At 41.8% G+C, this 25,477-nt stretch overlaps 4 protein-coding genes across 6 annotated transcripts; 2 read left to right on the top strand and 2 right to left on the bottom strand.

Moving 5' to 3' along the window:
• Nucleotides 1–583: 583 nt before the first annotated feature.
• Nucleotides 584–5,966, bottom strand: mon1bb (MON1 secretory trafficking family member Bb). 2 transcript variants are annotated; one of them, XM_047584111.1, is made up of 6 exons: nt 5,814–5,966; nt 5,262–5,350; nt 4,581–5,111; nt 3,437–4,229; nt 2,761–2,908; nt 584–1,833 (listed from the first exon to the last, which is right to left on the bottom strand). In XM_047584111.1, the coding sequence occupies exons 2-6, from the start codon at nt 5,332–5,334 to the stop codon at nt 1,606–1,608; spliced, it is 1,773 nt and encodes a 590-aa protein (XP_047440067.1). In that variant the 5' UTR covers nt 5,335–5,350; nt 5,814–5,966; the 3' UTR covers nt 584–1,605. The 2 variants fall into 2 exon arrangements, with proteins under 2 accessions (XP_047440067.1, XP_047440066.1); XM_047584110.1 differs by having other exon boundaries at nt 4,581–5,168; nt 5,814–5,965.
• A 1,081-nt stretch (nt 5,967–7,047) lies between these two features.
• Nucleotides 7,048–8,493, top strand: tcta (T cell leukemia translocation altered). Its single transcript, XM_047582365.1, has 3 exons — nt 7,048–7,423; nt 7,512–7,563; nt 7,925–8,493. The coding sequence occupies exons 1-3, from the start codon at nt 7,213–7,215 to the stop codon at nt 7,965–7,967; spliced, it is 306 nt and encodes a 101-aa protein (XP_047438321.1). The 5' UTR covers nt 7,048–7,212; the 3' UTR covers nt 7,968–8,493.
• Nucleotides 8,494–8,588: 95 nt separating this feature from the next.
• glyctk (glycerate kinase) lies at nt 8,589–12,863 on the bottom strand. 2 transcript variants are annotated; one of them, XM_047582363.1, is made up of 5 exons: nt 12,702–12,863; nt 10,843–11,229; nt 10,610–10,761; nt 10,348–10,523; nt 8,589–10,260 (listed from the first exon to the last, which is right to left on the bottom strand). In XM_047582363.1, exons 2-5 carry the CDS (start codon nt 11,196–11,198, stop codon nt 9,370–9,372), a joined length of 1,575 nt encoding a protein of 524 aa, XP_047438319.1. In that variant the 5' UTR covers nt 11,199–11,229; nt 12,702–12,863; the 3' UTR covers nt 8,589–9,369. The 2 variants fall into 2 exon arrangements, with proteins under 2 accessions (XP_047438319.1, XP_047438320.1); XM_047582364.1 differs by lacking the exon at nt 12,702–12,863 and adding an exon at nt 11,745–11,864.
• A 124-nt stretch (nt 12,864–12,987) lies between these two features.
• On the top strand, nt 12,988–24,283 carry LOC125006401 (twinfilin-2-like). The gene is made up of 16 exons (XM_047582367.1): nt 12,988–13,355; nt 14,243–14,340; nt 14,965–15,031; nt 15,335–15,434; nt 15,527–15,643; nt 15,740–15,895; nt 16,071–16,140; nt 16,267–16,409; nt 21,356–21,529; nt 21,876–21,971; nt 22,103–22,207; nt 22,348–22,362; nt 22,453–22,578; nt 22,672–22,822; nt 23,228–23,349; nt 23,693–24,283. Exons 1-16 carry the CDS (start codon nt 13,195–13,197, stop codon nt 23,858–23,860), a joined length of 1,869 nt encoding a protein of 622 aa, XP_047438323.1. The 5' UTR covers nt 12,988–13,194; the 3' UTR covers nt 23,861–24,283.
• The last annotated feature ends 1,194 nt before the right edge of the window (nt 24,284–25,477 follow it).

Genomic DNA, 25,477 nt, shown 5'->3' with positions numbered 1-25,477 from the left:
CTCGGCTACATAACAGAAACACTTTTGTGTCTAATTCAATTCAGTTTAACAACACCGCAAACTACAGCATCCAAAGTGATCATACCATTGAATTAGCACCCTGCTGATGCTGTTTCAACACCAGCCGAACATTATATCAGTCATGAAGCTAAGATTTATTCCCAGGCTGTTGGATTAGAATGCATTCATCTCATTTTCACTACTGTAAGTGGTCATAATGTTACAGCTGATCAGTCCATGTTGATAAAGATTTCTGAATGGGTGCCTTATTAGACAATGACGTCTTGTGCCATTTCTCAGATACAAGTATACTAATTCATGTTTTTTTTTCCCCATCTAAAATTCATACCATTATATACTTGTTGAACAAAAGGGATCCTGTAGATGGATTTCCAATAATAATCTATGTATATTTATAAGAAAATATATATATTCATCTCAACTGTTCAGCACCAACATTAGACTATTCATCACTATTTTCTAATACTAAAATAAAAACCAGAAGAATATTGCAGAGGAACAAATGTTCTTATTTCTCAAAAGATATTCACTATACGTGTATTTAAATCAGGACAACTGCAAATTTGTGCAACCTGGGATTTATTTCATAATACTACAGACAAATTCTTAAGACTTGATTTGACAAGAAGTTCCTCAGAGGACACAGGGATGAGGCTACGGTTTATAGACCATCTTTACAAAACTATTATCCCAAAAGATAAATCATCTGAGCTCACTATATGAGGTGTCAGATGATAATCATACTACAAGTATCTCCAGAAAAAAAAAAAAAGAAAGAAAAGAAATCATTGCACTGGGCTCAGTGGCATCTTCTTAGCTGAAGAGATGATAAAGAGACAATAGGATTATTTCAAGGAAAACACTGATGGTGACAATAATCGTGTTAAATCATCAGGCGGTGTTTTCCAAAATATAACATGAATAAGTCCTGAAACCCTGTTTTAGTCAAAGCACAAATGCCATGTATTCAAATTCCTCCACAGGGCTGAATAATCTAATTTGTCTGTATGACACGTGGTGGCCTGTCCCTCGTTTAGCTCTTCCAGTCGCTGTTATTCCAGTTTATGCTGATCTCCAGAACGCAACATACACATAAATTCTTGCATATCCTGTTTTGTATATGTGACCTAGTCCGAGAAAGGTAGTTTTTATGTTCATTTTTCTCAAGAGAAAAACACAATGAATAGCTTTAGCATCTGAATGAACGGTCGTCATCGGAGACACATTCACTGTCCATGAGGAAAGGTTCTCTCTTGCTGCTGTAATAAAACTATATAAAAACATTTAAATATCATTGCAATCACATTCTACCACAGTTCATTTAAAATGTACTAGTGAGGTTTTGCCCTGACTGTTTCTGTTCGAAAGCAGAGATGCCGCGAAGTGCTTTCCTGTTAACGTAAAGGAATAATACTAGCTTCAATGAGACCAGAACTTCTTAAATAACGTAAAATGTAGTGTTTGAATCCAGACAATGTCTGTCAAGTCCAACAGGAGTCAAAAGAGGGTTCAAAACTATCTTGGAATCAGTGTACAAACTATTGTTGAATGAGGCAGAGCCACTGCCGCAGCGCTAACAGAGTTCTATAGAAGAGATAAGAAGCCGTTATCTGTGGAGTCTTGCTGGTCAGATTTGCCTCCTCGAGAGCTCTTGCTGGGGTTCGGAGTGGTTGAATACTTTGGGGGATATCTGATGAAAAGACGGTCCTCCTCCTTTTTGATCCATCTTAGGAGCTTAGTTATAGCTGTGATTGCACAGGCCTTCGTCACCAAGGGGCTGAAGCAGGTGTACAGCTCGAATTTACTCGTGACCTAAAAGTGGGGAGGAGATCTGTCAGCAGAGTCGGCATGATCACAAGAAAGGTTGACCCGTTGTTGGCCTTCTCATTGGTCGGCTGACCACCAACGGAGGGCTCTTACACTTTCTCGAGCCCTGACTTCCTACGTTACTGCTGCTTGGTTTATAAACGACAGCAGGAGTTTATTCCCATAGAAATCTATAGACTTATGATTGGGAGTTTCTCCAAAAGTGTGAAAGATATACAGTAGGCAATTGAAAGTGCAGCGAAGGAAATAACAATGAATAGAAACTACGAAGGGGGCAAACACCCACAGATGTTCCTATTAAAACCCCAACTCCCCACCAGTCCTTTAAAACTGAGGACGCTACCTGGTCGAGTAGTAAAGCGTATTTAAGAAAAATATGATTTAAAAACCCATATCTCCAATGTCTGCCAGTGTCAGCAGTTACCAACGTTAACAGTTTTTTTTATTTATTCTTGCCTCCGCGTTACCTTGAAACTCCATTATAACAGGTTTTCAGCATTTTTCTATGGCAACAGATCTCACACTGTCCCACCTAGCAACAGTAAGATAGGAGGTCAGGATTTGACAAAGAGTAGGAGTCTTCTCGGTGGTGTTCAGCAGACTGATCAGAAGCCGGAAAACAAAGCGCAGAAAATGATAATTACCAATTTATCATGCTACCTTAGCTTAGCATAATAACTGGAAATGGAGCTCTTGCCAAACCGGTCTGGCACTGTCCAAAAGAATTCATAACGTTTATGTTTAATGCATAACAGCTCTGCCAAGCCTTTGGACTGAGCCAGACTAGCTGGTGTCCCTCGTTTCCAGGTTCGGCCTACATATGGAACATACAGATATCTGTCTTTTTAAACTCAGCGTTCGCAGGTTACGCATGGTAACAAGGAGGATGCGACAAGAGGCAAGGCTACATACCCAGGCCAGCAGAGTTTCCCTCTCAGCGACATGGTAGATGAGCTTGAGGGGTCGCGAGGTGCTGTGCATGCGACTGTGCATATAACGATAAAGATCCAGGAGTCTCATTTTCTCCTCTTCACTGCTGTACGGCGCCTCCATCTCTGGGCTGCATGTCACACAAAGGAAAGCGGAGTTTAAAAACACTGTGGTGCACAGAGAAAGACCATCATGGTACTGAAAGGACAAGGATGCACCATTTAATACGGTTACATAACTGAAATTATTTCCATCATTTTCAAGTGTCCTAATGCTTTTATTTTTGCTTTCATTTGATAAATGTAGTAAATGGAAGACAGTCTGGGTTTCTTGGTGCTGTTTTAATTGTTACCCCTATTTCGAAACCCTCTTATTATACAGTAACCCTTTACTGGTAAACACAAGCTACACAGCTCTATTTCTGCCTTATATTAAATGAACTTTTGTATGTTCTCTCTTTTATATACTCTTTTTTGTGTGCTCTGTTATAACTAGCTGTTATCAAGCACAATTTTACGAACAGAAATTGATATTACACAAGACAATTCTTATCACTTTCTTTGAATAATTTGCGATCTATAGGCACATTTGTATTTTTTTAGGCTAATGTAGCCCTCCTATTGCAGCACAGGCAATGACAACACAGAGACACACAGACCTGGTGAATTGAGTGAGTTGGCGATAGTTGTCTGGCACATCAAAGGGCTTGTACATGAAGTGTCTGAGGTCAGAGACGCCCACCTGGCTCACGCTATAAGACTGGGCTTTGGCGATGAGGCTCAGGGAATTCTGAGCCACCATGGCCTCCTCTATCTTCCTTTTGCACTCGGCTACAGAGTAAAAAGCTTCCTTGTCTGTCGAGAGCAGCAGCAGGCACACAGTGCATTCTGGAGGGTCCAGGTAAGAAATGTATGCATAAAAGTAACAGTCAGGATTAAAGAGTGGGAGGCAGATGGGAGTCCAGATCTCCCCAGCCTGAAAGGCAGAGGAGGCTCCAATGAGGTTGAGCAGCAGGTGGACGTCAGCCGGCTCCAGCCTCGTGTCCTCGATGACGGTCTTTTCTTGAACAATGGTAAGCAGCTGGTTCTTGGCAATGAGGATCGAGAAAACCAGATTGGGAGTGATAGCTTTCTGCAGGATCTGGCTGAGAGAGTCCCTGAGAGAGGAAGCAAGAGGCAAGCAATGCACTGCTGCTAGCAGGAAGCTGGGGTCTGAATCCACCAGGTTGAGAAGGCCGTCGAGGATCTTCTCTGAGCCTGCTAGGAGTCTCCTCAGGTCGTAGTTTTTCTTGTGTTCAAAGATGCGGGAAATGCTGGCCTGGGTGAGCATGCTGATGATCTGGTAGTACACGTAGAGGAGCTCCCCACGAAGCTGCTGCTCAGACTGATGACTGCTGGAGACACACACCAACACCAGTGGTCCCTTCTGCAAGAACACTACGGTGTGCTTATCTGTTGGAAAACATTGATAACATGGCAAAAGTTAGACAGATAATAGTAGGAGCACGTCTATTAAAAGCGATCCCAATTTTTAAAGAGTTGAAAATGGATGTAAGTACCATAGGCATTTCCAAAATAATTCATATCAAATTATTATGAAGTTAATGTGAGCCAATATGGAGAATAAATCAACCCGTCCTTGCACTGTTACCTATTGTGCAGCACCTTCTGTCTATTGGTAATAATAATCTTCCCTCCAGAGCTACCATAGCGACAAATACTGACCGCCTGTGTCAAAAGCTGAAGCTAAACAAATCACCACAGATGTAATCATTTAGATTTGCATCAAGACTGACACCTCACCTGAATAGACTGAGCGGATGATATTATCTCCACTTTGGACAAAAGACACCAGTGCCATCATGACTCCCATTGTAGATGAAAGAGCCTCTTCGCTACCGTATCTTGAATAGATGGGTTTGCCAGCTTCGCTTAGCACAAAAACGTGCTTCCTGTGCTGCCGCCAGCTGTCAGCCGTTACATCTTCATCACGAAGAGACGCGAAGGCAGGAGATTCGGGGGTGCCTGCCTCCAGCAAGGGAGATGATCTCCCTTTCACGCCAATGCCTTGTTCCTCCAGCTTGGCCTTGGCCAGCATCGTGACAACGAACTCCCCGGAGTCACTCTGGTCATTGTCGACAGCAGCGTCCTCCGTATCCCCATCAGCTGGCTGGGTGGACACGTCTTTATCGCACTCCGAGTTTTCTGTCTCTTCGCTCTCTAGCTCTGCTATCTGGTGAGAAGGGGGCTCCACCTCCAGACCGGGCTCCTCCGTGGTGCCATCTGACAGATGTGACTTTGCGGGCTCCTCTTCGGCAATGACTGTTCTAACCACTGGTTCGGGAAACATGTGATTCCCCAAAAGGGAGAGAGAAGTTGCCAAGGTGTCAGCTAAAATGAAAACAAACTAAATTATGAAGTGACTGGGAAAAAGAAAGACAAAAAAAACTCCAGCTTTTGATAAAGACCTCAGCATTAATTTACCAGATAGACAGCTTTCAGATGGGGGATCACAAATCTTCACTCCCTCTCCTTCTTGATGATTGTCTCTCTCCATGATACCATCCCAATCACTGAGGAAAAACAGCAACTTTGAGAAAGCATGCATCTCGAGTCTCTTATGAATCGGAGCACTCATACTGGACAAGGGGTCAAGTCACATGACAGCAGAGGAGAATTACAACTCCAAGATAACGATCAAACTCAGGAATTTAAGCTTGATGACAGCCTGTCTAATGTTACACAACAGATAAACGATTCAACGGAAGGACAACGTTAAGTTAATAACAGCTTAAGTTGCTTTAACGGGTAATGTTAGCATGTCTGCTAACTTGCACACCGCCAGCGTACCCAAGATAAATGTTTGATGTGAATTCCGATACAACTCACTCAGTGTTGACTGTAGTTACACGGCTAACACTGGCGGCTAGCAAGCGCACAGAGAGATCAATTTCATGGCCTTGGCTTAATGGTGCTCATGCAGTCAAATCGTGGCCGATTAAAATGAAACAGATAATGGCAAGGAGCAAAACTTACGATTTTGTACCGTCGAAACGTTGAGCTGAATGCCTAATTTTCTACATTTACTCTCCGCAGCTCCGTTGCAAACAAGCTGTCAAGAATGAGAAGCTGAAAAACAAATTTTCCTCTTAGCGAAGCCGACATCCGGAATCTCTGATGACAAGTTCAGCTGACCAATCAGGATTCACGCTTTCCGCTGGTTCCGCCCCCTCGGGTTTTACGTTCTGTACGTCATCAACCCTGTAGTTAATATTTTGTCAAATGTTTGTTTGTTAAATGTATTAACCTATATTCTCTGTTTGTGCTGATCTGTATGTTCATCCTGACTGTTCTGTATATATCGCAATGTTCACAATAAAAAAAAGCACAGTAATATAGTTGCAACCCATGATAACATAACAAAAATATATAATTTTGTATTATATTCAACGGCACATGGCATTTCAACAGAAGTTTTCGCCCTCAGATATTGGTAAAATAACCCTAGGGGACGATCAAATGTGTGTTCGCGCTAAATCGATTTTAACATTTAATATTTCCAGATTTCATCGGCTCCCGGTCTTGTGTCAGGCTCAGTTTCCCCATCGGGACAAGTCTCCCCTTACCAAACCCGCTTTAGGGGTAATGTGATAACACAGACTAATCTGTCATGTTCCAATACTGTCGGTAGTGGTTGTGGTAAGATTTACTGTAATAAACATTGTTAATATTTTTTTCAAAACACATACAAGCCCATGTGAGCTCTTTTGTGTTGTGATTACAATCTGTTTGTGACTGTTTCACATTGGTTTATCACTTACAGGATGGTATTTGGTATAACTAATAAATAATAAAGAAAACTTTATATATTTTTCTGTATGTAAAATAAAAGCAATACGTTTTGGGATTTGTGGTTCTGCATACCACATCTGTGGTATGCGCGAAACAAAACACATCGTAGGCATGCTTTTATCGAAAGTTTGTCTTTTCCCTGAATGCACGTCCACGCCTGATGGGTACATCGCTATTCTGTGCTGGCCGTAGAATTTCTTGTTATTTGCTCAACGTAATAGTGCAATGAACAGTAGGCGGTAAAAAAAAAAAAAAAAAAAAAAGGAAAAGAAAAGAAAAAATAACTAATTAATTAACAAGTCAGCCATACCAGTAAGAGGTAAATGAAATGAAACTAGAAACGCATCCAACAGAAACTAGATGTGCTGATGTGCAGTAACACAGAGTTACGCTGTTTTAGGTCTGCGGCTACGTAACACGTCACATCCGCTTCCGCAATCCTCCCCACAACGTAAACATCGTAACGGTAGAGATGGCTAACAGGTTATCTTATGTCATGATGCCGAAGCGATGATTTTTAAACCACTGGACCGACAGACCGTTCACCCCGTTCATTTTACATTAGTTGGATAACCGGAGCACCATGGAGGAGCCGTGGGATTTTGAGTTTCTCTCCCGCATCGCTGACAGCTGCCTGTCGTTTCTATCCGAATTTGTGGACGACTGGCTCGCCAACGACATGAGAGTTTCTATCTTCAAAATCTTACTCAGCTGGTTGATTTTCAGTCTTATCGCCATTCACTTCGCCTGGAAAGTCTACGGGAATACAGTGAACGATATGTATTATCGACAGGGTGAGCTTCCGCCGTCCTCCGCTTTGGCACCGCTTGCCAAAATAGTGCTAGCCACGTTAGCTTAACCTGCGTGTGCGTTTTTATTTAGGGACTGGACAGAACGGAGGTACACCTGATACAGCTCCTCACCTCAGTGCATGGTAGGTGTCCCATCATGTGGCTTGTCTGTCTCAGCTGGAGATGCATTCATTACTAATAAAGGTGTGATAAAGAGGGTTTAATAGTGTCATAGATGTTTTATCACACCTATTTGATAATGCTGGATTATTTTATGCAGCCCTGCATACAAATTCCCCAGTGACTCCCATATTGTGACTGTAAAAAAGATTGAGGACTATTTTATATCCCTTTTATGTAATTTTTTTCACGGGGACGTTTTAATTATAGCAGATTTTTTTTTTTTCAGAGTCATTCAATAAAGTGGAAGGACCTAGTGAGTTGTAATGACATTGACATTTTTGTGATGATGTAATCTGTAATGATTTTTTATTATTCTTGTAGGGAGAGCAATGCAGGAGAGACTCTGAAGACTCATCGGGACTAACAAGACATTGATCTTTGGACTTTATCCAAGTGTGCACTGGATAGTTTGCATCTTCCAGAGAAACTAAAGGCACTGTCCAGTTTCCTGATAATAAATCATTCCCCTCAGTGCTTCAACTACAGATCACTTGGAGAGAAACTGGTTAAAAGTATTGTCAGTTTAGCTCAATGGTCCCCTTATTTTTTTTTCTCTTTAAGTGATTGTTACATTAAAAATGTGAAATATTTTGATGGGTTTGTTCATTGTTTTAAGGACCTTTTATAGCAGACATTAAACTTCCCATTCCCATGCACAATATATATATATACACACATAATGTACACAATAAAAAAAAATGTTCATTCTTGATTTACATGATGTGTTAAAAGAAAAAGAGACTTTTTAATTCATGTGAACAGTTTTTTTTTTAATAGACTGAATTGCATCAGCAGGACTGAGTGATTGATGACAGTGAGTGCTGTGGATGATGAACCGTTGATAATGTCATTTTTATGATTGCTATTTCATAAAACATGTGTGCAAAAGACAGATGAATCCAAGGCTGTTTATTTTATCCTAATGATTATTGTGTTTCTCGTGTTTATTTCTCATGTCTTACAAAACTATCCACAAGTCTATGGGAACATTTGCACATGTGTCTTTATTTAACACTGACCTACAGTAAACTTCACTGTGACACACCTAAAAAAGTTAAATGGACAGAAGTGGTTTAATCAGTTTGTCTGTAAATATGACAACACTGTCTGGAGATTTGCAATCAGTACAATTAAGGACGGAATACAAGAGAGGTAGTGAATGTTCACAAAGGCAGTGAAGAGGTTGACCCTTACAGTCACAATGGTTGCCATTAAGGAAGACACTGCGTACAAATTATTTCTCATGGAAAGCTGAAATAAATCTATCCACATGAGGCTGTTACCAAAAAAATTTGCTAATTTAAAAAAATAAATAAATCCACTGTATTTTTTATGTTAATGTGTCAAGCCTTGTAGTTTAACTCACAATTTGAAATAATAAAACACAAGAAGGTCAAATGGGGGGATATAAGTGCTTTTATAAAATTGGTATGAGTCATCTTTCAGTCTGTGTATCACTGTGTATTCACATAATTGTTTAATTTCAGATGAACTCATACAACAAACTCATCGCAAAAATTGAGATACCTTTAAGTAACAAAGGAGAACAAAACTGAAAGATTACTTAGATGTGTAAGTCTCGTTCATATTTATTAAATGTGTTAATGTGTTAATCCTCAGGTCATAGTTGTTTCTTACATCTAAACTAAACTTTGGAATTATTCAAATGTAAATCAACTTTAATGGCCAAGTACATATACAAGTTTGTTCTCCGATTTAACCCATTCCTACAGTCCCACGTCCACTTCTCTAACCACTAGGGCTCCTTATCTTATGTTAATGGGAATTGCTGGAATAAGAAGCATGTGCACATCCATTACGTTTGTGCAGGTAAGGCCCGGTACAAGTAAACGCTGACCAGCAGAAAGGCGGGAAAAAAACGTGTAAGAATCATTGTTGGTAAGAAACTTGTCGATGTCCAGCCCTTGTGTTTGGGCTTCTTCATACAACCCTCCATCAGTAATGGCCCCTGCTGCCTCCGTGGGTCCATCCTGACCATCAGTACCACCACTCAGGAAGACGGGACCATTGGGCGGCAGCTCCAGGCCTTTCAGCTCCAGACCCATTCGCAGAGCAAGCTCCTGGTTTCGGCCACCTCGACCTTTGCCTGTGAGCTCCACAGTGGGCTCACCTCCAGCTAACAGACATGTGGCACCCCATCCCTCTGTGCGCCCTTCATCTAAAACCTGCATGGTACGGCAGAGGTCCCAGCTCTCCACGCCTACTTCAGGGCCCAGCTTCAGCACCTCAACAGCGATCTCAGGTGGAGGCTCCACTAGAGAATAGGCAAAACGGGCCAGCAGGCCGTAAAGTTTAGAGACCAATCTTACATCACCACAGACTCCCGGTGAAAGCACAACAGGCCTGAAACCAAGCTCTCGAGCACGGCGACCTGCACACTTCAGTGCAACAGTGTTAGACCCAATCACAGCGTTGAGAACACGTCCTGATGTATCTGACTCATCTTTATTCTCTTTCCATCTGGGACCTGGCCTCCCAAGGACATCGTTAACTGAAGCCGGCATTGAGTTCAACAGCTTGTAACGTTCAAGGATGGACAAGATTTCCTCAGGCCAGACCTCACTTCTCACTGTGGGGCCGCTAGCTATCAAGTCAAGTGGGTCCCCAATCACATCGGAAAGTATCAGTGCAACCACCTGAGAAATGGTAATTACAGGTGTGATACTCATCTGGAATTACTTCTCTTCAATGAATATTTAAAAAATAAAATAAGAGTCTGTTACCTGCGCGGGGTCAGCATGATGTGCAAGTCCTCCACCCTTTAAGAATGAAAGAGCACGACGTACAGTGTTCAACTCTTGAATAGTGGCGCCAGCAGCTGCAAGTTTGCGAGTAACATCTAGTTTCTCCTGCAAGGAGATTGGTGGAATAGGTGCAGGTAATAGTGCAGAGCCTCCACCTAGACAGAGATGGACCAGCTTGTGTTTAACGTTTCATTTTAATGTATGATTTTATTGAAGAATGTGTCAGAAGTGCTGTTATTACCTGAAATAAGTACAAGTAGCAGGTCTTTCTCTGTCAGTTCACTGGCTAACCGCTTGATCTCCTCAGCTGCATTCTGGGCGTCGGCATCGGGCAGGTTATGTTTAGCTCCCTCCATTACTTTGATGCGGCTGTTTTCTTTTAACAATAGATGTCTGTGATGGAAGCAAGATATTTTATTATGCTTTATCTTATTTTCTACATTATGATAGTTAAATCTTAAGGCATTTGCTTACTCTTTCCCGTGCTGCTTTAATGTCTGCTGAATCCCATGCGGGACGCTTATGACGCCTTTAACTAAATGATCGCCTACAATCTTCTCTGCCTCGGCAGCCATTCCCAGAACAGCTTTTCCAAAACCTACCAAGTGCAGGTTATGTTTGAGTGTGAATTTGTGACCATCAATAATGAGCGAGTCGTCCTTGCGCTCTATACTCTGCCGGATCACGGTGTCTGGCTGCACAGCTTCCACTGCAGCTGCAAACACTTCACGTGCCCGGGAGTCCATTGACATCCTGCACAGCGGCCGTATTCTCCTGCCGACGAGGGCCAAAACAGGCTGAGGCCGGAACAGGGAGAGAACACGTGCCATCGACAGTTCAGTGGGTCCGAGCAGAAAGGTCCTAAAAGATTAAAAAATGAAGTCACAGTTAATAATAATAAAAAAAAATTTTTAAAAAAAACACAGCTAAATTAAAAATACTTCACAGTTAGAACATCCACAGTATGGAGATTGAGCTACCATAAGTTAATTTGTTGAAAGCCACTTATCTCTCGAGTCAAAAGGTTGACTGTATATTAAAGTATTTATTATTTTACAATAACAAATTTGACAACTATCAAGGGAAAGGAGTCTGATTATTAATATGCAAACATCTCTTAGAGAAACATGTAACCAGCAGGTCAAATCAAAGAGAAAAACAATCATCTTTGGCTTAATTTATTGTCAGTTAATATCTTGTGTAGCATTAGCATTCCACTAGTATGTGGTGCTGTTGTTTAACTATTCTTCTCACATTAATAGTTTGTTCAAGCATTATCTGTCCACTTTTAAAGTCTTATAGGAAAGTGCACCTAAGCAGACCTTTGAAATTATTTCTTTGTATTTAGCTTTCTAATGAGTCATGAGGCTGCCTACCTGTGACGGTTGTGAATGGGTTACGAAGCCCGTGGATTCTTGTGGAAGCCTGTTGTGTGTGTGTGTGCGTGCTCCAGCTCAGTAGTGAGGCAGTGTGGCAACAATCTGACCAGACACTGAGCGGAGTTGTGTACCCTGTGTGTAATGATTGACCTGAAAGCACATGTGAAAACCCTGACCACCCAGGTGTGCATTTGTCTCTTTAACTGTACTTTTTTTTTGCACAAAGGCTGGAAAAAACGGAAAAAAATAGCTCAGTGATACCACAAGTTAGCTCTGCGCTAGGTAAACAAAATGATGAAATTCACTGTATGAGCATGCTATCGCACAGACTTTGGAGCCATTCATGCTGTGGTATAGTACAAAGAGCAAACTCATTAAGGCTGTAAAGCTGATGCATTAATGCTCTGTTCCAAATCCAAACATGTAAACATGAGTGTACATTGTTTATTTATGACACACAAACACGTCATACATGTCAGGTATTTAATTTACTACATTAGAATCTACTAGATAGAAAAAACAGACCTGTGGTGACTGTATTCAAATTTTACACTGCAGAAAATGTAATATATTCAGTCTATGAATAATGTTATTTTGTTAACCAGCTAAAATGTCATCTGATTGTCAGCTACAAAAGTACTTTTATAAGCTTAATAGTAATTTTAAAGGTAAATGATTTTATTTATTTGCCTCGAATCGCGCGGTTAGTTTGAACTGCATGACAGAAATAAAACATCTACTTATATTTTTAGAGCCACGCGAGTTAAGGTTAATACAAAATACCTCTAACTTTTGACACTACAATGTGTTACCATGACAACTGCTGAAGTTTTACACGGCTGAGTTCAAGTTCGTGCGTTACCATGGTCACCGTCGACCTTTCGCAGTAACCGAGCACACGGTAGCACCATAACCAGCGATAGCCGTTCATATCGTTCATGTCGGTTAACGTACCTCTGACTTTCCTGTCTGTGAGGACAAGCGTTCTGCTGTTACTGTCTTCTTCATTTCTCCAGCGTTCGTTCTGCTGCTTGTAGCAAAACACAGCGAGGTCGACAAACACAGGCTGCTAAATGTGCCAGAAAGTGACATAGTGTAAACACCACAGCACTATTCCTGTTTGTAGAAATGATTTGTAAAGCTCTGTGTAACTATCGCGATATCTAACCTCCATGTCCCGTGATTACTAAGCAATGCGCGTGTCAGATGATGAATATGCGCGTCACCGACGTGGCGAAGGCGGCGCTTTCCCTCCCTCACTACTACCGTGGATAAAAAAGTACCATTGGCGGGACTTCGTCTCTGTTTTTGAACTATAATTTCTTATGTAAAATTATAAGCAGCGTTACAGCGCATATATCACCACCAGTTATCATACAGTGACATCTATAAGCCGATTTAAAGTAGAGCGAGGGCCCGCTTCCCCTCAGGATACAGACAGGCCATCATGAAGCTGACGGACAATGTGCTGCGGAGCTTCAGAGTTGCTAAGGTGTTTCGAGAAAACTCAGACAAAATTAACTGCTTCGATTTCAGTTCAAACGGAGAGACGATTATTTCCAGCAGCGACGACGACTCGCTAGTCTTGTACGACTGCCAAGAGGGAAAGTAAGCGATTTATATGGGGTTTTCCTCTATTGTTTTTGACGTTAGCTAACTGCTGAGCTAGCTAGCGAGGCCTAGTTCACTACGTTCATACGAAGCAGCGGTTGGTTGAAATTTAATATTTCATGCTGCAGGTTCTACCGCAATTTTAATATCTTGCCTTACCTAAATTGCTGTTTGTAAATTATGCAATTTGTTTCTATTAAAATTGCGACAGTTAAGTTGCATGTATGAGACTATTTAAATCTTACGTTGAATCCACAAGACGCACACTAACCTACAGAAAAATAATTTGTCAATAATCCCAATCTTTATTGGGTAATAGGCAAAGAAAAGATCGCAAAATAGGACAGAATCCAATTATTTAATTTTAAATTTTTATTTTATTAATAGTCTTGTAGTATAAATGTACACTTTGATCAATTGTAAACAATATGCTGCACTTATTCATACATGCATAATCACTGTAATGTTAAATGAAATATCTTATGGGGTTCAGAGTGCTGGATTGAGAGAAGTATTTTTCCGCAATTTATTCAACCAAACAATTAATCGGATGTTTTAGATTCAAATAAGTAATTATAGCAGCTGTGTGTTTATATACTCAAAGTCAACACTTAAAATATGCTATCTATGCTATATCAGTCTCTTATATTTGTTGAATATTAGCCTTTCAGTAATCTCTGTGTAAAAGGTCAGATGTACCTTTAATGACCCCACATATGTGAAACTCAGTGTGACACAGCAGCTTTAAAGGGGACAGGGATGCAACTTTGAAATCTTTGGTTAAAGAGCAAATGGTGATTATATAAAAACAGCTTGCTTGTTTGTCTGAACAGATTTTATGCTTTTGGTTGATTATTATTTTTCTGTTGTCTGATTTGTGGCAGACCCAAGAGGACTCTCTACAGTAAAAAGTACGGAGTGGATCTGATCAGGTACACACATGCTGCAAACACTGTGGTCTACAGTTCCAACAAAATCGATGGTATGTTCATGCATTAATACTCTCTGGCTGTTTTTTGTTTGGTGATGAATGGGAATAATATTGTGTCCGAGATGATGGGTGGGGGGTATAAGATCAAACAAATGCACAAGGAGGAATTTTGAATTACACTCGTTTACCATTTCATTAGGTGCACTAGTCGAAATTAATGTATTCTAATGCAATAGTCCTACATTAAGTGTTTGAGTCTTTCTGAAGGTTGTGGTATTTAGAATTTTATAGATTTTATATTTCAAGCGTTTATGTAAATTCCAGATACTATCTAATATTAACTTGTCTATAAGCATCGTGCTCTGTTTTACTGGTTGAACTGTAGAGGTATGGGTCAGGGGTTGACGCCTGAGGACGGCCGCTGCATCACGAAGTTCACACCATACTCGCTGTGGTCTGAGGTAGTTGTTTGTACAGTTTGAGGGTCTGTGATTCTGCCCCATACAGGAGCTAACTGTACAAGTGACTGCCTTGCCCACGGTTGAGTCTACTCATCAGACCGTATCAGCTTCACATGAGGATGCTAGCTTAGTTATTCATTTCCCGTGTTCACGTTTAATGTGTCACATGTCAATGTTCTCCTCAGTCTAATGGCATTTTCTCTTTTTCTTTAAGATACAATCCGATACCTGTCCCTCCATGACAACAAATACATCCGTTACTTTCCTGGACATAACAAAAGGTAAGAGCTGGGTTTATGTTGGCCTGGACGCCAGGCCGTAGTGCAGCCGACCACAAATTTTTGATTGAGCTGCCGGTAACACCAACATAGTCATAGACGTCACGTGAGGTCTACTGAGCTGACAGATGTTGCAATTCGGCTGTTGGATCTTTTGTAAACGATTTAACTGTTCAACTTAACAAACGAGCAGTTTACTGTGATTTAGGCATTCGATCAACTATCCAATTCACAGTTGTGTCTGTGTTCATCTGTTTGATTAAATGTCATGTTGTGTTTACATATTTTCTTCTTCTTTGTGATCAGAGTGACATCTCTCTCCATGTCTCCTGTGGATGACACATTTATTTCTGGCTCATTAGATAAAACTATCAGACTATGGGATCTGCGGTCACCTAACTGCCAGGTGAGTATCTTTGCTTATTATTTGATGTTTCACTGATGTGTATCAATAGTGGAAAAGAAAACTGACCTTCTCTTGTCATCTGTAAATGTCAGGGTCTGATGCACCTGCAGGGGAAGCCAGTGTGTTCCTTTGATCCGGAGGGTCTCATTTTTGCTGCTGGAATAAATTCAGAAATGGTTAAACTTTATGACCTGCGGTCATTTGACAAGGTAAGAGGCGTTTGTATGAAAGAGAGGTTGGATATTGGGCATATTTCTGATGTTAAGTAATAAGATGTTAATAGTTATCATTGCTCTCGTCATCAGGGTCCCTTTGCAACCTTCAAGCTTCAGTATGATCGAACGTGCGAGTGGACAGGACTCAAGTTTAGCAATGATGGCAAACTCATTCTTCTTTCTACTAATGGCGGAGCACTTCGAATTTTAGATGCCTTCAAGGGCGCTGTGCTACATTCCTTCGGGGTAAGAGTCAAATTATCAGGTCGCAAAACACAAAAAGTTTTTAACATGCCTAAGACTAAAAAGTCCAAAATGTCATAACAAACCTGTTGCACTTTTCTTATACAACGTCATGTTTATGTTACATGATGTGGCTCATGATAAACTGTCCCTGACACTGCTCTTCATTTATACACAGGGCTACAACAACAGTAAAGGTGTGACACTGGAGGCCTCATTCACTCCAGACTCTCAGTTTGTCATGATTGGTGAGTTTGATTGCCACTTCTGTTTTCTTTTTGTCTAACAGTTACAGAAATACATAATATATGAATTCATCTATAGAATAAAAAACAAATATCATGTAACAATTCATCCTTGTAATACAATTTCAGGCTCTGAGGATGGAAAGATCCACGTGTGGAACGCAGAGAGTGGCATGAAGGTGGCTTTATTAGACGGAAAGCACACGGGTCCCATCACCTGCCTGCAGTTCAACCCAAAGTTCATGACGTTTGCTAGTGCCTGCTCCAACATGGTGAGTTGTGGACGGAGGAAGTTTGTTTCTATTTCCTAGACATTCGCAGTATCCGAATACTGCATCGAGTCATTAAATTCTGCAATTGCTGGACTTTTTCTTGCATCATTACTCAGGTGTTTTCATTCTGTATTGCTTCCCCCACCAGTCTGAAGCTGCATAAATTAATGCAACTGAGCATAAATCTGCCTATTTTTCTAGGCAATAGACAGAAATTGTTTTAGCCCACTAGTCTCAAATAAAAAGAACTTGATGTAGTAGCAGCAAAAATGTTGTTTTCACAGAGATTTGGTGGTTCGAATGTGGCCAAAACATTTCATACATTTTGTTTTGCAGGCGTTCTGGCTCCCCACCATCGACGACTGACGGCAGAGAAGTGGAGCTTCTGTTGAAGCAGAGTGACCAGCAGGGGTCAGCACAGGCAGCTCTGTGTGGACATCACAGGGAGCAGAGACAGTCCAATCTAATTGTAAATAAGGATTCTGCAGAAATAGATCACTTGTCTATTGTTTGTTTTTTTATATTTGTATTTAACATTAAATTGTTTCTTTGTCATATGTTGGTTTGACTTATTGTGTTGCTTGTGTGTCAGTGCCGATTAAACGGGCCGTAGTTTTGCCACGGAAAAGGACTTTTAATTTACCAAAAGTATTTATTGTCATACAGTTAAAGAGGTACTGATTAAGTGATGAATCAAATCTAATCTTAATTTAACAAGGAGAAGTATAAATCACTGCTGTGGTCATCACCGTTCTCTTACAGTACGACCAGCTGGATGGTAAAAAAAAAAAAAAACTGCTAGTAGATTCTCAAAAATGACTGGAATCAAAAAGTAACTTGTCTATGCCAAGGGAGTTGAAAGGAGAAGTTCTGAGTGGGGAAAAGGAGGATTTAATTCTGAGCAGAGGGATACAATGAGCATTGGGTTGCTTCCACCCTTAAAATTTCTCAGGTTGGTTTTTAAAAAAAAAAAAAAAAAAGGGTCAAGTAGAGGGTGAAACTGACTCTCCACTGACTGGGATGATGTGTCAACTAATTCGAATGTCACTCAGCACCCAGAGCACGACATCAACTGACCCACAAAAAGAACGACAAATGGCAGCTGGGGTGCACGGTGAGAACGGTTCAAAACAGGCTCCTGGAGCCAGGCCTCAAATCATGTAATGCTAAAGTCCATCAACTATGAAGAAAAAGAGAGCCAGAAGGATTGGACTACCCAACACCTAGTTATCTGATGCTTAGATGTTGACCACTGTGAGATTTAGTAGAGAACTGGTTTTGATCTGGGGTGCTCCAGCAAGGCTGGAATTGGGCAAATTTTTCTTTGTGACGGACGCATGAAGTGATCCTGAAAGAAAATTTGCTTCCTTCTGCTCTGACAATGTTGTTTAACTCTGAGGATTGGAACACGCCACACAGATAGGTCAGTCACAGTGGGAGTGAAGTTGCCACCAGATCAAGACCCTGTCAGGGCCAAAACAACCTCCACACCTGAACCCTGTTCAAAACCTGTGGAATGATCAAGAAGAAGGTGGATGGTCACCAGCCATCAAACAAAGCTGAGTCTTTTTTGCCAGGAGTGGCATCAAGTCACTAAACAGCAGCGTGAAAGACTGAAGTAACGGGTATTCCACCAAATGTTGATTTCTTTACTGTAAACATGCTTTAAATGATTATATTTCTATTTGGAATTTGGGGAAAATCATAAATATTATAATTTTTTATCAGAGCTGTAAATTCAGAAAACAAAATGAGAAATGAGTTTTATTTTCACTGTGTTATAAGAGTACTACTATGAAATACGGAGTGTGTGTGTGTATACATATATGTATAAAGGATGAATCATATTCAACACTTAAGTAATACACTTATGTCACAACAACTGCTTCATCCAAATGAGCAGTTTTCCAACGATGCATTTGTTGGAGCAGACACTGAGGTTCAGGTTATTTTTATCCGCTGATGTCTGCCGCGAAACTTGTTTCTCTGAGTTTGGAAAAATGCCATCAGCATGGCCAGGTGTATCATAACAACAAAAACATCTTACTCAATCTGTTGACCGTTGGAGCCGTCACATGTGGAGGGAGGGGATGATCAAAGCTGAATAACTGAGTTGGGTAAACTTTCCAAAGCAATGTGGTTTAGTTCTAAACTAATGTGGTTCATTTATGAATATGACCATAATTTATTCATTGTGTTTCACACAATCAACAAAGAGACAAATGAGAGCGAATCTGTGTGTTCATAGTAAAACAATATCACATCGTGTTGCACGCTGCCCTGAAAAGTAACTTCCTGACAATCGTTTCTATCAGATTTGCGTCCCCCTAAACCTCTCAGAGGTCAGTAACTGGGTTTGCAGGTCACAGTCTCCTGCTCCACTCTTGGTCTCTGGTGGTGGGCTTTCCACAGGTCACTTCCTAGGCCTGGACAGTCAGTGTGAGCTAAATTTGGGAGAGAGGTGATCAGGTTCCCTCTCTGTGTCCACATGATACTGTCCTAGTTACTTGAGCAATGTCCCTTCTCACACTGTCACACTCTCTGAGCAGGTCCAGACACACTCAGACATACTTCTCTCCAGCAGTCAGCGCGGTTCTTACACCGAAGCGAAGACCTTTCCCTGGCTCTTACTTTGTTTCACACTGGACTTTGATTGGACTTAAGTATCTCTCGCCTGGACTGAATATTTTGGACAGTTCTTTCTGCTGCTTCTTCCCCCGTCCTTCGACCTCCCCGTGCTACAGCCCCCCGGCGGGAGGAAGACACCGCTGACCCGCCATGTTTCTCGCGTTAGTGGTAACGCCAGAGCTGAGGCAGTTCCTGGCCAGGGCAAGAGGTGGAGCAGTGCGCCTCATCAAGGTGTGCATCCAAGACGGTGAGTGACCCCAGGACAGGGAGTCTCTGCGGACTGAGACAGAGTAAAAATAGAAATCGTTCATGGTCTTGGTTCTGTTTTGGAGACGTCTTGGACAATCTAATGGGAAAGTCAATGGGAAATTGCGAGTTGACATGAGTCATCCATAAAACTTCTTTAGATAAGGAAGTGGTTCCCAGAGTTTTGACCACTTAGGTTTAATCCAAGGCAATTATCTGAAGACAAATGTGAAGAAGAAGAAAAAAAAATGTTAAAGTATCAAAACACAAAGACGTATGTCAAGCCACAATGCTATAAAACAAAGAGATCATCAGGCAGTCAATCGGTTGACTTGTATGTTAGTAACTAATAAAAAAGAATAATAACTAATGTTTATCACTACTTTAACCAGGAGCTACCACCCAACATTTCATTATGAACACACATAATGACAATAAATGAATCTTGGATCTTGGTGTGGTGATGAGTTGCTCAACTTTTAATGAGCCCAAAGACTTGGAAGGCCTCTAAACAGAATATGTCCCTCACTCAGATGACGGCTAAGACTTTAGGAATTATTATGATTTTCAGGGAATGAAGTTAAATGATCTCAGAGCCTTTCTAGGAAACAGACGTCTAGCTCTGACTCAACTGAGTTCATCCTCAGCTCAGCTACTCAGTAACCAAGAGCTACGCAGCATGTGCTGAGGAGGTATAAGCGAACGGGGATGTTTATTAAAGGGTCCGAAAACATTCGAGCGACGAACGATGGAGGCCGTCACGTTGGTCGCTGTGGCAATGTGTCAGCTGAGAGGATTGTGAAAAATGTTCAGTGAGGCAATAGGTATCTGATTAGAGAGGCGGATTGAAATGTTCACGTGGTGTTTACATCTAGTTTGGGCATTGGACCCACGTCGCCCTGTAATATGATGCAAGGCAGGGGCAATCTGGGACTTTTCAGGGCTATCTATGCGGCCCGTACCTACCTCATTAGATATTTGGTCTCATATTTGGAGCATAGATGTCGACACAGGCGAGCTCAGCCTTAGCTCCCTACCGAAGCACTTTGATCTCTTCTGGCGTCACTTGGCCGCTTGGAGCGACACGTGACCTGACGTTAGCGCTCGCTGTTGCCCAGACACACGTTCGCTCCAGTGTCAGAAGAGAAACAGGATCACTCAAAGAGATTTAATCACCGCCGCCTCGGTGTGACACTCGGTTTCCTATTGACCTCTGCCAGTTAAAGTCGACTGATTTCCCAATACACGGCAACGACATCGGCTCATTTACATACAGATTTACACTAACAAAGAGCTATAACGGGCGTAGAGAAAGGCTGATGGAAAGTATGTGTGTGCAGAGCAGGAATGTGTTGCCGGCTCAGAATAGAAACATGCCCGAAGAGACAGTCAGGAAATCCCCCAGCACCCCACAAGGACATCAGCCTTTAGGTTTATGTGAGCGTTTTGTGTGAGCTTCGTTAGCGTTTGTCAGTATGACCAGGCGATTTAACCAAGTCTCCTTTTTTTGTTTAACGGAAAGTTAAGACTCCTTCCTTCGACAGAGCAGCTGGGGCAGGATGACGTGACCGACCTACTCACAAATATATTTAATCGACCAAGCAATTCCTCCATTAACTGTCTGTTATGTCACCCCTAGCAGGCCAAAATTAAAAGTGATGGGGGGTCTTATTCTCCTTGACAACATGGGATAAATTTGGCTTCCCATTTCTGCTGTACTTACATATCATGCACTTGACTTAAAACGGCCCAGGCCAGGTCAAAGGTCAAGAAGAAATGACTTACATTATTTAAAAGGTATCTAGGTACCTAAAAATTCGGGGTTGCACAGGTTAAAGGGCAGCATTTGTTGAACAGTTGTGGTAACGACCTGAAAATCTGTTGTGTTTTAAAAATGAACAGGAAATTTATTAAAAATTTTATTTTTTTACTGATTCCTACTGTAGCTACTGATTTGCTCAGCTTTTATGGTAGTGATTTTCTTCTTCTGCTGAAGTGTGTGTGTAGCAACATCTTAGGGGTCTGGGGGTGATTGAGGTATGTGATGAGTAGTGGTCTGGTTTTCAGAGCAGCTGGTGCTGGGGGCCTACAGAGAGCCGAAGCAGAGCTGGGACCGGGACTATGATCACTTCCTGCTTCCTCTCCTGGACGACCAAGAGCCCTGCTACGTGCTGTACCGCCTCGACTCCCAGAACGCACAGGGCTATGAGTGGATCTTCATTTCATGGTCTCCGGACCAATCTCCTGTAAGACGCTCCGCTTATCCTTCATGCTGCATGTGATAAAGCTACATACATTTGCTGATGCTGATAGGTGACCTTTAACTCCTGTATGATGTCATTTATCTTTGGCCTTCAGGCATCATGCAACTGGATTGAGACAAACATCCAAAAATGCTTGCTTCTTTGATTCCAGTGTAACTTTTACAGTCATTAAACTTGTTTTCTTTATTAAAACTACACTGTTCTGTCACTATCATATTGCTTAAATAGGTTTTGTTAAAATTTGTCCTTGAATTTATTTGAAAATGACTGAGAGTTTCCTTGCAGCTGCATTCAGTTTACAGGTGCATGTCCTCTCTGGTGGTTTCAGGTGAAACAGAAAATGCTGTACGCCGCCACCCGGGCCACAGTGAAGAAGGAGTTCGGTGGCGGTCACGTGAAGTACGAGCTGTTCGGCACGACTGAGGTCAAAAACCATTTATATTCATCACACTTGGAATGACAAACTCTCTGCGCTGTCGGTGCTGACATGCTTCCGTGGCGTACGGTGTCCCATGCTTCCTGTTAAAGGGCCTCTTGTTTTGCTTCCAACACTAGGAGGACGTCTGTTTGATGGGCTACCAGCGTCACGTGTCATCCTGCTCGGGTCCTGCCCCCCTCACAGTAGCCGAGCAGGAGCTCCAGAGGATCAAAATCACTGAGGTGAGAGGTTGACGACCTCAGCCGATGCCGTCATCAGTAGCTTTGTGTGTGAGCGGGTTCTTTTTTTAACGTCAAGGTCCACTTGTGTCTTACGTACGACTTGAGAAATCTAACTTTTTGTTGTTTGTGTGTCTTTTCAGGGCCGGGTTAAACAGGTATGTGTACCATCTACTATCCCATTAAAAGCTTTTTGGATTTCTCTAGAGACAGACAATAAATGCATGTTTGCTTGCTGCCCCCTGCAGGTGAACACAGATGTCGGCGTGGAGAGTAAGCCCCAGACGCTTCAGGGCCTCGCCTTTCCCCTGCAGGAGACGGCCAGACGAGCCCTGCAGCAGCTCGCCCAAAAACGCATCAACTACATACAGCTGGTGGGCAAACGGATCTGATAGGTCCAGCGTGTGGAGCCGTTTGGCTTCTGGAGCAGTGATGCATTACATTGCTACTGTGCTTTTGTGTGTCAGAGGTTGGACGTAAACAAGGAGACAATTGAGCTGGTCCACTCAAACCCGACAGAAACTCGAGATTTGCCTCGCAGAGTTCCCCAAGACACTCCCAGATACCACTTCTTCCTGTACAAACACTCCCACGAAGGAGACTACCTGGAATCTGTCGGTATGACAATGAGAAATAATCCTGCTGTTTGCACATATATGCACGGTGTGCAAACCAGTCTGGACTGTTTTAGTTTCTTTTTTGTTTTTTTTGTTTTTTTCCCAGTGTAACCCCTTAAAGTTAAGCAATAGTTACTTGTGACTGTGCGCATGACACAGTCCTAGTTACCCGAGGATATTTAGTTGACTGCGAGCACTTCGACTAAATAGTGATTTTCCTTCTCTCGTTGCTTCATTTGAAGAATTTGTAGGCCCAGAGGCTAGATTAAAAAAAAAAAATATATATATATATATATATATATTCTTTTTTTTATTATTATTATCTCCTCAGTAGTTAAAAGGATTCTTGGAACTTTTCAGATATGTTTGAATTTTTCTCATAATTGCTCCCTTCCCCCATCTCCAGTGTTCATATACTCCATGCCAGGATACAACTGCAGCATTAAGGAGCGGATGCTGTATTCCAGCTGCAAGAGCCGACTACTGGAGGACGTGGAGAAGGATTACCATTTGGAAGTTGCTAAAAAGGTAATGGATGGATGGACGATGGGATAGAATATAAGGTGTATACGGGTTTCATATGGAGTTCACTGAGTGCAGTGTGCTCACACCTGGTGGGCATTTTAAAGATTTAATCTTGTGATTTTCACTACTGCTTTTACGTAGTGTGGAACACGTGATTTAAAAAATACAAAATAATAAAGCATGAAAAATTTACTTAAAAGAGTAGAGGGTGCGCTGGAGACCTACACTTGTTGTTACAGCCCCCAATGAGATTTCTTCAACCTATTATGAGCTACTATTAAATATCAACGTCTTTCAAATTCAATGATTAGTTTCCTTTTTTTTTTTTTTATCTATCTGTGTGCAGCTGGAGATTGACAATGGAGAGGAACTGACAGAGGACTTTCTGTACGATGAGGTCCATCCCAAGCAGCACGCCCACAAGCAGGCCTTCGCTAAGCCCCGGGGCCCTGCAGGAAAAAGGGGACACAAGCGCCTTATCAAGGGGACGGGAGGGGCTGTTCAGGACAGTTAGACGTGGACAGAAACTCACCTATCTGCAGCTCCTAGTCTCCCTCCCCGTTTTCTCCACTATCACCACTATCACGAGCACAGCGACGCATTTCCTCTGCTGTTTGTGTACCGAAACACTTGTGATGTAGTACAAATATACTTTTGGTGGAAGTGTGTTGATAAATTTTAGGTAGCGGCAAAGTTTCACAGAAGTCACACTGCAGCGCAGGCAGGTGGCTTTCTTATTCTTATAAAGCCAGTCTGTCTCGTTCTTCCTCACTTACAACTCATAGTTTACAGCATAATAATAAACCAGTGCTGAATCACAAGTGTGTAGTCAAATGCTTCGATGCTCTTGTAGCAGCCAGTTTTGTATCATCCCTGTTTGTAAGAAAGAAAAAAAGAAAAGAAAGAAAATTCCAAATAAAATTTTGTTTATACTGGGGTATGACATCTCCTTGACACAGACGTATGTATTCTAATGCAGCGCTGAATCCATGTGGGGACGGGCTACGTGGACCGAGTTGTTTTGTTGGAATAAACATCCGGCGATTAAAGACGCATTAAATCAAACTAACCGCTCTACATTCAGACATCTGCCACAGTCGGCAGCATCAACAACACTCTTTTGCAATATAAAGCAGCAGTATCTGAGAGATGCCACTGTGCTGAATTAACTCCATAAAAACTCAGTTGAGCCGTATCTCGTACATCCCCCTCTCACATCTCTCTTAAGTCAGTGGGATCATATTTTTGCTGACTGCTGCTGCCTCGGCCGTATAGGGATCAGCCTCTGTGAACACTGTAAACACCCACAACAAGCTGAATTATAAACATTGCCGTCATGGAGCAGGGTGCTAATTTAAACTGCACCCAGCTGATTTGTCTTCATAGTTGTTTTTTTTTTTTTTTTAGGGAGGTTCATGTTGATTATTAGTAGAGTTATCTTTTCATGATGACTGACATCATGACAAGTCACGCTGACATTACAAGGCTTTAACCCTTCACTGGCGCAAAAACAGGCCAAGGGAGTGCGACGACTTGAAAGCACAAAGCCTCAAGAGATGCAGAACCGCTTTAGATCATCAGTACCACGGCAACAATAGCTCCTCACTTTACAATAAGGGTGTGTACACGACAAAACAGCTGTAATTTCCATTGTAAACAGGGGCTCTTACTTGTTTAATGCAGGCGCAGTGAGCGAAATTCCTCCAAGATCCTGGTCAATTGTAGCAAACACTCACACTCATAAGACAAACAAACTACAGCTGCAGCACAGCGTTAATTTTACAGGAGTAAAGTAAAAATTCTGGCTCGAAAATAGAGCCGGTGAGATAAGGCTTTGAGAACAATCCATGGTTCACTGAGATTAGAGCGGCGCATGTGAGCACGAACTCCACCGCAACATTTATAATTAATGCATTCGCATTATCTCTTTTCTAAACCCAAACGTCCTCAATAAATCCACAAAAAAGGGATTTTCCACTGTTCTCCCCTGTGTTTTATTTAAAATCTTTTTAAATTAAAGACACTTTTCCAAGTTTATTGGTGGATTTTTATGGACTGTCCACACTGTACCTGTGCTGTGTGTGTTCTCTGACTGTCTTCTAGTGCATCCTAGCTTCTGGAAATTTCCTAC

The sequence above is a fragment of the Mugil cephalus genome, chromosome 4, assembly GCF_022458985.1.
Source record: "Mugil cephalus isolate CIBA_MC_2020 chromosome 4, CIBA_Mcephalus_1.1, whole genome shotgun sequence".
Lineage (NCBI taxonomy): Eukaryota > Metazoa > Chordata > Actinopteri > Mugiliformes > Mugilidae > Mugil > Mugil cephalus.
This window is presented reverse-complemented; position numbering and strand designations above follow the sequence as displayed.